The 13292-nt window shown below is 42.7% G+C and overlaps 1 protein-coding gene across 5 annotated transcripts in view; it reads right to left on the bottom strand.

Annotated features, from left to right (window-relative positions):
* The window catches only part of LOC120538750 (galectin-4-like), a 56862-nt gene that overhangs the window by 30563 nt on the left and 13007 nt on the right, over nucleotides 1-13292 (bottom strand). For all 5 annotated transcript variants that reach the window (XM_039768199.1, XM_039768196.1, XM_039768198.1 and 2 more), the window contains 4 exons: nucleotides 12191-12279; nucleotides 9457-9658; nucleotides 3902-4033; nucleotides 2580-2597 (listed from right to left, as the gene is read on the bottom strand). In XM_039768199.1, the coding sequence (XP_039624133.1) occupies nucleotides 2580-2597; nucleotides 3902-4033; nucleotides 9457-9658; nucleotides 12191-12279 (441 nt within the window). The remainder of the gene's footprint in view (nucleotides 1-2579; nucleotides 2598-3901; nucleotides 4034-9456; nucleotides 9659-12190; nucleotides 12280-13292) is intronic.

Here is a 13292-nt window from a genome sequence, read left to right as displayed (position 1 = left end):
TGATGATAGGAGTTAAAGCACGTTATTAAACATGCGTTTCACTTCGATGAAATAATTTATTGCAGCAGTACTCAGGGGCGGCTCTAGGCTTGTGGTGGCACTGGGCAGAGGAAGAATTGGTGGCTCCTTCCCCCGCCCGTCAGTAAGGTAGCTTATGCACAGTGAATGGCTACGTCCGTTGCGGACACTGATAGCCGCCTCGTGCTCATGACACAAGCATTTAACTTTTGCCGAAATTTGTCGCTGTGTTTTTAGCTGTGTTTTATTTTATCTTTCTGTTTTATATTCAATATATATTGGCGTAGCCGTCACTGCAGTCCTTGCTTTTCTTTCCCCAAGTAACCGATCGCCATACAATCAGCTCTGTAATAGACGTTAAGCCATCTGTAAGCTTAGCGCGATTCTTCAAAACGTTTAAAGAACATTGAAATATCTTCGTAGTACATGTTTAATTATTCTATCCTTAACGACACTCCCAGTGAAGAATATAGATTATTTAAATGAAGTTAAAGTTTTATTTGTATAATTTAATAAACATATTTTGCTGAATTTCACCTTATAAATGATATCGTTTCTGTTTCTGAACCGCGAGGTCCGTACAGGAAAGGCTTTAAAACATTTTGCAGTGGCTGAGACAGCGTGTCCTTGAAGCTGTATACCGATAATTCCCTTTCTGATCAGCTGCTGCTGTGATTCACACTCAGATACAGTGATATAAATACTCTGAGTGGTGCAGTGAGAGAAATATTGAAAAAGATGATCCGCTGTGGCAACTCCTAACAAGAGGAGCTGAAAGAAGAAGAAGTGAGAGTAACAACGCTAAAGCAGTTATGGTATTTGGAATACTATGGCTGTTCCCTCTACCATTATATTGTTACAAGTTAATTACAATCAGATGCATTACACTAATAAACAATATGCGGTTAGTTTCGGTGTATTTATAAAGCCGCGTCAGGAAAATAAGGTGTAACCACACAGGAACAGTAGCACTGCTTTGACGCTGGGTGCCGCCAGTCTGCAAAACCGAGCGGAGAACTTGCGTACGACAAGTCATGAGGTACCGTGGAAAAGTGCGTGGATTTACACCAAGTGTAGGTTTTATACATCACGATTTGAACGTGGAAAAGTTCTTACGCAACGTTTCTGTGCGTACGCACCGTTTATACATGAGGCCCCTGATCATTTGCAAATGAATTTCATGGATGCTTCTATCAGTGGGTGCTGAAATTGTGTGCAAAGCAAATACATGTGCAAACCGACAGAATACAACGGTGTCAGGCATGGGGTTCAGACGACTCCTCCGAGGACTTTAGAAAGGTATGTAATAACCCGCTGAGACAAGAGGGGAGGCTACTTCTGACTTTATCCTGTTTCTCTTCTTCTTTCACAGCTCAGAGAGATCGTCCAAAAAAGACACAGCCCCAACCCCTTCCTGGCATTTCATCATAAAAGATGGGCAGCCTAAAGAGAGGCATCTGTCACTGGAAGGCTGGAGTAAGCCACAGTGCAGAGCACGAGACTAACTCCAGAATTGCAGGAGCCCTGGGCTGAGGAGCAACGCGTTTGTGTGTTTTGTTCTTTTCCTTTTTGTTTTGTTTATTTCGTCTGGTGCCGAATATAAGGGACGGCTCGGTTGGCATCCCAAATTTGACCGATTCCAGTCTGCCCTTCCACCACCCGACCGCAATGGACATGTGTAGACTGTAGAATCCTTTACATTAACACAGTCATGGGTTTACATGGCCACATAATCAGATTATTTGTGGAGAAATCTACCTCTGTTAACCAGATTTCTGAGGCTAGTAACCCGATTTTCTCTAGTAAGGGTTTACATGGTCTGCAGTGGGCTGGCGCCCTGCCCGGGATTTGTTTCCTGCCTTAGGCCCGGTGTTGGCTGGGATTGGCTCCAGCAGACCCCTGTGACCCTGTAGTTAGGATACAGCGGGTTGGATAATGGATGGATGGATGGGTTTACATGGTGTTATAGAAATCAGGTTTCTGTGAATAACTAGGATATTGATGAGCACATAAACACGCTGTCTGTCTGTGTGTGGATTTTTCTCCTGGCTTTGGGCTTCCACTAACATGATCCTCCACTGCTTTTGTGTTCTGAAGCTTGTTATCTTCTGTTCATTGAAAATAGTAGAGTGACCAACAGCTGCTTTCCATTAAGGACACTGGGCCAGAAGTGAAAACAGATATCTGCAGATCTTAGCAGAATTTATTTTTACACAAGATTTGCAAAATCTAAAAGGCATCAAACATCAAATGGTTAACCTTTCAAGAGGACCTGATTGACCTTTGGGACTGGACTTTTCTATTCCACCATAATCTAGAGAGGTGAACTGTTCAACAATAACCTGCAACTCAGCAGTTTATACCACAGACAGCCATTAGTGTCGACTTGGCAGATGGCAAGGACAGAGGAGAACACAGAATTCTGGAACCCACCTTATTCAAACCCCAATTGAGGATCATGTTTAGGATCAACTACACATCAAAAGAAAATCAGACCCCCAGCCACAGATTCCAAGATGAGAAGCTTTATGCACAAATCCACTTGATACATTCTAACGTACCTGGTAACCTGGCTGACCCTGAGGATAAAAAAAAAATGAAAAAAGTGCATTAGGATTTGTAAATGAAGAAGCCCAATTGTTTTTATGCAATTTTTATAAAGATTATTATATTTATTTATTATGAGAGTATTGTACATTTGAGTGGTCTGAATCATTTCTTTGTGTTTTGTGAGTTGGAACCCCAAGAGGCGGTGCCACCATGGCATGACTACTGTGGCACCGCCTTCCACCTGTACATTGATTTTCAGGGGTGATGTCGCATGAAGCAGAGATCCTTCTGTCAGTGTTCTATTGGACTTGTGTGACTGTTTATTGGTGTTGTGTGTCTGCCTGGGTGTGTGTTTCCTGGCCTCTGTTTATCCTTCTGGGTGTCCTATAAAAGGGGCCAGTCGTCGCTACTCAATGGCCAGAATTGGGAGGAAGAAGGATAAACCCTGTAAGGATGACTGGGGGCAAAGGGACTGTGCCGTGGTGATACTTGTGTCCTGCCTTTCTGTGTCAGGTTAGGGCGGCTGTACGCACCTTAGGCTTCACAATACACTTACTGAACTTGCAGGTCTGCTCCACTTTACACACACACACACACACACACTCATTTTAAGCCAACCAACTCAAGAGACACACAGGACAAAAAAATAAGAAAAGCCAACACAGACATGAGGGGAACATACAAACTAAACTTCTCACAGACAGACAATATACAGGGTGATCCAGATCTAATTATGCAGATCCAGATCATCTGGTTGACTTTGATTTATGCGGGGATGATTCCAGTTCGGCGCGAATACGATTCTTCATGTCATCAGTTCACACTCTTCTCGATGGTCTGGGATTTTTTGGGTGATTTTCTATGTAATAAACTTAATAAGTTATAGCGTAATGAAAACTGCATAATTAGATCTGGACCACCCTATATAAGGGGCAGTGGAACTGTGAGTGCTCACCTCAGCAGATATCTGAACTCCAGATACAGTATGTTAGCATATAAGACTGAGGGACGGATCCAGTCATAACTTTTACATTTTCACATATACCATTACATCCTCAAACCCATTTAACTCGATTATTTTGTAAAATAATTCATTCTCATTTTGTAAAAATAAGAGTCCCATCACCAGCACTCCAGGTTAGCGGGGTGACTTTAGATGGCTTAGGCTTGGAACAGCAGGGCATGAGAGCACTGTCTGGCAGCGAGTCCCTCAAGTCTGGGTTCTTCCTTTTCCTTTTGTCTGAGGTTTTTGGTCTTAAAGTGAAATTGAAGCCCACTGAAGCAGCATTGATCTAAATGCAGGAACGAGCCCCACCCACTCCCTGTCACTCACCCCTCCGCTCCAGCCTCCACCAATGATGTTGATAGTCTGTATGACGACATCACCTCCAATCTCCAAGGTGTCCACTTCCTCAAATGGAAGGCGGTGCTGGAAGAAGTAGAAGTTCTGTCCATTCACGTTGACCTGTTAGGACATCAGAAGTTCTAAAATGAATGCCATGGAAGCCACTGAGGGGTCACTTCTATTCTTGTCTGCGTTTTGTCACCATCTGCCACTGCACTGGTTAAAATAGTAAATGACGTGTGGGTTAATGCAGATGGAGGCCATATACCTGCTCTTGTTCTCTTAGACTTAGCAGCATTTGACACCATTGATCAGAGTATTCTTATAAATTGCCTTAGTCAATGGTGAACCTCTCTGGCAATGTCTTAAATTGATTTCAAACTTTAATTAACAGGTAGAAAATTCTTAGTTGTGGTGATTATACTTTGGAGACACATGATATTTTATATGGTGCACCACAAAGATCTATTCTGGGTCCATTGCTCTTTTCGATCAATAGTCTTCCATTAGGTCAGATTATCTCGAAGCACAAGGTGAGCTATTACAGCTATGCAGATGACACACAGCTTTACATATCGATAGCATCTGATGACCCTGACACTCTTGGCTCTCTGATCTGGAGTCTTATTTGTGTTTCCGAATGGGTGAGTAAATAGTAAGTTTCTCAAACTACTTTGTAAATAAGGAGAAAACAGAAATCTTAGTTATGGGCAAAAATGGATATAGTGGTGGTTTTAGAAATACACTTGATCCCGTAGGCATAAAAGTCAACTCGGAGGTAAGGAATTTATGGGTAATTATTGACTCTGACCTAAATTTTAAATCACATATTGATCAGGTAACTGGGACTGCATTCTATAGCAAAATTAGATCCATTATAATTTTACAAGATCCTGAAAAATGAGTTTGACTAGATTATTGTAATGCACTCCTTACAGAACTTTATAAGAAAGATGTCAATCGGTTACAGTTACCTCAGAATGCAGCAGCTAGAACCTTAACTAGAAAAAGAAAATCTGAGCACATTTCAGCAGTTTTAGTGTTGTTCCATTGGTTACCTGTGTCATTTGAATTGGACTTTAAAATACTACTAATAGTTTACAGAGCCTTAAATAACATAACCCCGTTTTATATTTCGGAATGTCTGCCCCCTAACACTCCAAGCTGTAACCTCAGATCTTCAAATGCAGGTCTGCTTATAATTCCAAGAGCCAACCTGAAAAGAAATAGTGAGGCAGCCTTTTGTTGTTATGCACCTAAAATTTGGAATACTTTGACATCAGGCTAATACTGTCGAGCAATTTAAAAAAAAAATTATTAAAAATGGCTTTCTTGTGGCTACATTTTAGTTGTATTTCTATTAGTCTATATGGGCACTGACTTATCATCTTCCTCTGGGTTCTGCAATTCCATACTACTTTGTACTATTCATTCTCCGCTGTCTTTTCTGGTTCTTCTGCAGTGACGATCTGTGCCACCAAAACCTGATCAAGGTACCATGCTGCCCCCTGCATTTACGGATTGAATGGCAGGTGTTCCACATGTCCGCATAACCATCATCATCAAATTCTTGCATGTGAAGCCTGAAAATCATCAGGACAGATTTAGAGCATGTCTGTTAGGTAGAATGCCCTGTGGGGTCTGGGTGGTCCCTGCAGATTTTGCTTTTTTTTTTTTTCCTCCAGCCCAACTCCTGTTTTTTTTTTTTTTTCTGTCTCCTGATCATCCGACTTTACCTTTTTTCTTTATTAGATACTGTATAATATTATTGCCTAATCTTTTTTTGTTTTATATTAACTTCCTTTTTATTTAATTGCATAAAGAATTTTAAGCTACATTGTTTCTATGAAAATGTGCCCTATAGATAAATGCTATTGTTTTTATCCCATCTGAAGTTACATCAAAACCCTAAAGGTTGGCCTATACTTAAAGTGAGTTTTAAACCCCATTAAATTACTCCTAACTTCACATAGACACAAATATGCCGGCAAATTTTGCCGAGGAACAGGTGGCAGAAGTGAGTCGATAGAAACACAAGTATGAATCCCCCTCTCTGTGACCACAAAGTTGACATCAAATTTGCACTGAACCAAATGAAGAAAACATGGATTAAGGGATGAATTTGTAAAAACCAAAAAAAAAAAAAAATGTTTGAAAAAACTAGAGCTCCAGAAGGTGGGAAGAATATCCCCCCTATTTAAATAAACGGAGCTGGTCACCCCCTCTCCTTCAGGCACTTCATCTGCTGTGAAATTGTTAAGTATGTGACATCAACTAAAACACTGCCACTTACCAACTAGGAGAATATTGACACACCGATTGAATGTATTTCAGACATTAACAGCACATGCATCTTTACACCCTATAAATACAGTCAGGCTGAACTTCCTTGGTGTCAATATTGAGTGTCTCTTGGGCTTAAAATTATACGTAAAAATGGTTTACCACAAGTGGAACTCGGGTTAACCTGTTTTTTGTATGTACAGCCGATATAAAGCTCAGGACAGTGTACAGCATGGGTGGGCAAAGTCAGTCCTGGAGGGCCGCAGTGGTTGCAGGTTTTTGTTCCAACCCAGTTGGTTAATTAAAAAACAATTCTTGCCAATTTTTTAATTTCATGGCTTACTAGTGCTTTAACTCTGCTATGTCAGGTCATTCTCATATCCAACATTTTTTTTCCATTCTAAGGATATCATGTGCGGCACGGTGGCGCAGTGGGTAGCACTTCTGCCTCGCAGTTAGGAGACCCTGTGGTGTTATGGGTCCACAGCTCGTTGAGCAAAGGCCATTCATTTTAAATAAATAATCGGCGCACTCGCGGCTTAGCGAGGGGACGTTGGGCCATAGCGAGCCGTGGGCGATCCGTAGGGTGTGGGCGTTTCTTACCGAGTGCACAGGTGAGGTACTGCCCACATTCGTGATTGTCCCATGGCTAATGCTGCAGCTGCTGTGGCCCTCGTCATTTTAAAAAGCGCGAGTCGGTTGTGGGGTGGAAAAAATGGAGAGAGGAGAAAAGAGATGAGGAAAAGAGGACGGAGGTTACAGGGAGCGAGGAAGCATGCGGTGCAAGAGAGACAGACAGGCGGTGCGTGCGTGTGGTGAGCGCCGATCGAGGGCAGCTGTAAGGAAGCTGGGGTGTTGGGCCTACACCCAGGCGATTGATTTGGATGTCGCTCCAGCTGAGTGATTATGTAGCAGGAGTGACCGAGGGAAGGCGACTGGCGCAGAGAAGCCGCTGAAAGGCAGCGGAAGTCGGGAAACTTGGTTCTGGAATCCCCAGCGTGGGCGACCTGGCCGTTGGTTGGAAACCAAGTTCTCCGAGACTGGGATGAGTGCCATACCGAAGCCAGGGTTCGGGAGGTCTCCAGTCTCATGCGTGTGTTTCAGGAGGGCAGCTGCAGAGAGAGAGTGGCTCCCCTGTCGCGAAGCCTGGACAGGGAGAAGCAGGGGAGTCACGAGTCACAAGCTAGAAGCGCCGGGTTTGATCTTGTTGTTTTTAAAGACTGCTTCCTTAAACATTTTACCTCTTGTTTTAAAGGATTGTTTTTTCTATTGGTTTTAACCTCCACATGTTCTTTTAATGGATTATTTATTTAAAGAACTTTGAATGAACTGCACTTTATTTATATAGAACACTCTTTTGTTTTTGATTGTTTCTTTTAAATAAAAGCACTGTTGCACTTTCAACCATCCCCTTGCTTAGATGTTTATTGCCTTCACTGACTAGCTCACTCGGTTTCATTATCGACGGTGTTGGGTTCAAGTGCTTCCAAACATTAAAGGGAGTGCGGAGCCAGAACCCACATTGTCACAGACCCTGGGTTCACTTCCTGGGTCTTCCCTGCATGTAGCTTGTATGTTTGTCCGCATGGGTTTCCTCCCACAGCCCAAAGACATGCAGGTTAGGTTAGGTGCATTGGTGATCCTAAATTGTCCCTAGTGTGTGCTGTGTGTGTGTGCCCTGCGGTGGGCTGGCACCCTGCCCGAGGTTTGTTTCCTGCCTGCTGGCTGGGATTGGCTCCAGCAGACCCCCATGACCCAGTGGTTAGGATAGAACAGGTTGGATAATGGATGGATGGATGGATGGATATCATCCAAATGATTTGAAGGCTAAATTGGATGAGTAATTCTCAGTCCTTCACTTTCCTTCCAAGTATTTAATTAAACCCAATAGTGCCTGATAAATACACACAGGTGTAAATGGAAACAAGCTAAATGGAGAAATGCTGGTCTCTATTGTCATATTGTCAATAGGAGGCATTAAAAACCAAGACTACAGCTATTTAAGACTAAAATAAGCAATAAGGGTTCAAAATCGCAACGAGCGAGACAACTAAAGTGAAGCAAACGTGTTACTTGAGCAATAAGTGCTTCTTATTAAGCAATTGGGTTGGAACAAAAACCTGCAGCCACTGCGGCCCTCCAGGACTGAATGTGCCCACCCCTGATGTATAGCATGCCATTTAGTGTATGAAATAACATTATGCTGCAAAAGGATCTTAAATATTTCTATGCATTCTGCCTCTCTATGGTAAGTCATCAATATTCATAAGTGGGGTGGAGACTTCAACCAAAAATCACAAATAGCGTATAAAAAAAAAAAAGAGTTGTAAAGCCAGTTTTAGAACAAACTGTAAACTCAACCATTAGTCAAAGTAAGCAATAGTGAAGACAGCTTGAATCAGTGATCAGACATTAACACTGATAGTCAAACCGATACAAACCATACTGTACGACCAAACCACTGTGGTGCGACTGGTGAATTCAATCACAGGAAGCTTCAGCATGGCAAAAAAAATGCAAAATAATTGTGATCAATTGGAAAATCAAAACGGACGTTAGACACGAAAGCACTGTCCACAATGCAGCAACTGTCAATGTTTGTATCAGGAGAAATGCGGAAGTCACTAAGCCTTCTGCTGTGTAGCCTACAATGACACAAGGGGCGCGTTGATCATGCAGGTCAGGCGCTGATGTTCACTGACTCTCATGCGCAAGCAACAGAAAAAAAATATAAGAAAAGTGTGCAAAGAATCACACAAAGAAACAGGCTTCTGCTGTCCCGATTGCACCATCAGGCTGTGCCTGGGCGACTGTCTCAGAACTTGTCACATGAAGGACGTGTGCTAAATCTGCATCAGGCCAGCAGTGGACACTAAACATACATTCCTGCTGTATTTATGCTGATGTTTTGGTATTTGCATATTTCTGTTACACATAATATTTTTTCTTGCTGAAACAAATTCAAAATTTTCGCTCTTTTTTTTTTTTAAAGTAACTCTGAGGAAGTTAAGACATTTCATTGTGACGGAGAATGTACAACACCACCAGTTGGCTGCAATGAGTGGGTTGACATGTCACAGACAAATAAAATCACACCAGTTTGGAATAGGAAAATCCAAACATCGGCTTGGGGTACTGCGTTAAGTATTGGGAGGGGAAGAGCTGTGCCATCTGACAAAAAAAAGGGGAGATACGGAAAGACACACCATGAAGGTATCCATCTGGCCTCTGGCGGACTCTCGTCACCTCGAGTGACATACCTGGTAGCCCTCCTGGTTCACGATGATCACCATCTCAAACTCGTCCCCCTTCCTGAAGGGCATATGCGCCTTCTCCTCAGACATCCAGCATCCTCCCTGGAAGGTGTTGAACACCACCTTGTCCCATAAGTCAAAGCGGGGGTTGATGTGCAAAGCGATGTCACAGCCACTGTAGTTGCCACACTGAAGATTCACTTGGAATCTGATGGAAGAATAAAAAACCAAACAAATAGGTCAAATCGGAGTTTGGACTCACTTGGAATGAAAAGCAGCAGCAGGCGTGAGAAAAGAGCAATGGCGGCCAAAACCTCATCCCATCAAGAGGTCTCTTCAAGCTGCTCTGCTTTTTTTTTTGGTGGGGTTGAGCCCACCAGTAAGTCAGTGAATTACCTTTAATGAAGCATACTGTGTATCGAAGCCTCGCCATATTTCTTGTCCAATTTTAGTGTTCGGTTTTATGTTTTTTTAAATCCTCATTCATCCGATCTTTTAAACACGACTCATTTCTTAGATACTGCTCTGTCAATGAACACTTTGGAGCATACAGTACATTCCTTAAAGCATTATAGTGATGGGCAACTCACAAACAATTTTTCTTTCTAAACTAACCTTTTCAGTGAATCACAAATCAATTTGCGAATATTGATGTCTGAATTCAGTGGTGCTCAACGGGATTGTTAAAGCACATGTGTGACCTGCATGATGTCGTCATCAGCGTCTTTTGCTTCACTAGAAGGTTGCCAGGCCTAGTTTGAGAAAAAGGACGATAAAGGATGCCGAGGAACAGGCCGGTGTGGCTGCAGGACAACCAACAATTATGACCCAACTTTCAGAGAGTTTGTTCCCGGTGCAGACTGACAGCTCCAGTCAGCGCAGACGTGTTTGTGTACAGCATTGTAAAACTACCCCCCCACTTCATCACAAGGGCCATCGTCACCCTAAACACGGGGAGGACGTTGAACAGTTTATCTGCCATTCACAGGGGGGCTTTGTAAAGGCTTGCTGAATCCCAGATGATTAACTCCAATTCCTTGTCTTTTTCACTCTGGACAATTTAAAAGGAATTGCAGGGTAATACAACAAAAAACATGATTTTCATCATTATTGATTATTAATTAATCATTAATTAATTATTATTTATTAATTAATTAATTATTGAATAACAGAGTAGTGCCGCTGCTCCTCCGCATCGAGAGGAGTCAGATGGGGTGGCTCGGGCATCTGATCAGGATGCCTCCCTGGTGAAGTGTTCCGGGCACGTCCAACCGGGAGGAGGCCCCGGGGAAGACCTAGGACACACTGGAGGGATGATGTCTCCCGGCTGGCCTGGAAACACCTTGGGATTCTCCCAGAAGAGCTAGAAGAAGTGGCCGGGGAGAGGGAAGTCTGGGCCTCTCTGCTCAAGCTTCTGCCCCCGCGACCCGATCTCGGATAAGCGGAAGAGGATGGATGGATGGATGAAGATCACTGAATGGAAATTAGCGACATCTGGTGATAGGAGAAGTCATCGCAGATGTGTGCGCACAAGACAGCAGAGCACACACGAGCCTTTGTGGGTTTATAATTTCAGCTGGATTGGTGCAATGATAACCTGAGAATGTGCTGTCTGCTCATTTTTTATCTTATGAAAATGATATTCTCATCAAAATAATGCAATAAATGTTCATGTTAATACAGAAAACAATTTTCTCCATTAAAATGATTGTCTTACATATAAGTTATGTAATCAATTGCTGTTACAGCAAACATCCATTCATCTTCCTAGCCTGTGTATTCAGGGCAGCTGGAGTGGATCCCAGCAAACATCAAGCACAGGCAGGGGCCGATTTAACAACGGCAGCCCACCTAACCTGCAGGTCTTTGGGAGGAAACACATATCTCTGCACAGGGAGCGACTCCTTGCGGTGCTCTCTCAGACGTACGTGTGGGGAGAGAGTCTCAGGGAATTCATGTGTTACGACTGTTTGCAAGAAAATGTATGGATATTAAATTCAATTGATTTTTATCTCGGGGTGGCTTGGTGGCACAGTAGTGCTTCCAAGCTAAAGGTTACATTGTTGGCCACTATTATCACTCCTGCATAGTTAGCAGATGTTCTACTTGCCCTTTAGAGACACTTTAAAGGTCATTGCACTACTGTAATCCGCTCAAAATGGGCCCTGTTTCTCAGTCCCTACTGACTTCAATGCATTGCGCTGAGTCTGGTGAAATTTCCAAACCTGTCAGTGATTTTGCCAAACTCAAGGCAGAGCAAACTCACTCATCACTAATAGTGGTCCTCAATCCCATTACTTGACATTGGTGTCCCTACACACAGGAGTTTGGGTCATCACAGTACCCTAATTATAACAGGGTAGCAGGGTACACACGGACATGCCAGAAAGGCTTCGGCGACTGTTGCCATCGCTGTAAATGACGACAAATAATCAGAACATCTAGAAAAGCACAATGAATATGAACATGAAAATCTTAATGTGCCTTCTAACTTGATATTGTATCACACATAAATGATGAAGTCCATTCCAATCACAATGTATGTAGCAGACACAGTTATGTCCTTTCTGGATTGTCACCAACATGTAGGAATTTTCAAATAACGGGCTCAGAGTTGATTGGAATGAAAATCTGATGACGCAGTGGAACTCGGGACCCAGCGTGAGAGTCACTGCTGTTGCCTGGACCGAGGGGGCACTGATGAGGCTTCTAATTTGAAGTCCGTGGCTCTGCAGCTCACCTGGAGATGTGATGTGGGATCTTCCCATGCACGTAGATGGACATCCCAACACGGAGGTTTCCAGAAATGGGGCCGGCATAGGGCAATGTCTAGAAAGAAAAAAAGTAATAAGCACAACGTCAAATCAATATAAAAAGCCCCTTCTGTTCAGAAGCACAACGTCAAATCAATATAAAAAGCCCCTTCTGTTCAGAATTGCACTGAATGCGAAGTGGAGGCCAGGAAAAACTTACAATTCGGAGTAACAAAAGGAAACTGATAAAGAGGAACTCAAACGTTCAAGTTCAGAAAGTGGCACTGTGCCCGAAATAAAAAAATAAAAGTGGTCAGATGTCAAAGTCAACATACAAAGGCGAGTATCCGAGTGTCATATAGAAGCGTATTAGGGTCACAATGAAGAATAAAGAAATGTCGACTTTAATCTTGAAATTTCCACTTTAATCTTGTAGTTTATTTTGTCATTAAAGTAAGGTCACAAACTTCATCTTAAAAATGATGTTTAATTGACTAGAGTCAAACCCCATTGTAAATAAAGTACCACGTTAAATGCTCCGTAATCTAACATTTATGATATTACAGCTCTCTGAACATTTTAGAATACTAAGAAATGCATTAAAGCATCTGTTAAACATATGTGGGCACTGTGGCACAGTGGTAAGGATGAGGCGGGTGCCCCATCCAGGTATCGTTCCTGCTTCCCTCAAGATGCTTGTTGGGACACACATGACCCTGGATGGCATAATTTATTGCAGCAGTACTGTCTGTCAAACGTATTAATCCCCAATTCCTGTCCTTCCGTTTTCTTTCTCCACATGCCCAATCGTCAAACAATAACCATCTGTAATAAATGGAAAACCAGCTGTAAGCTTAGAGTGCCGATTCTTCAAGACTTCTAAAGGAAAATCTTTGTTCTGCAAGTTTAATTATTCCATCGATCCATCCAGGGTTACGCCAGTCCCAGCAGGCATTAAGTGCGAGGCAGGAACGATCCCAGGATGGGGTGCCAGCTCATTGCTACCACTGTACCCCCATATGTTTCATTATTAACAGTACACATTAATTTAAATGTAGTTTACAATTTATCTATAAAATGTATCATACA

Source organism: Polypterus senegalus, chromosome 11, assembly GCF_016835505.1.
Source record: "Polypterus senegalus isolate Bchr_013 chromosome 11, ASM1683550v1, whole genome shotgun sequence".
Classification (NCBI taxonomy): Eukaryota; Metazoa; Chordata; class Cladistia; order Polypteriformes; family Polypteridae; genus Polypterus; species Polypterus senegalus.
This window is presented reverse-complemented; position numbering and strand designations above follow the sequence as displayed.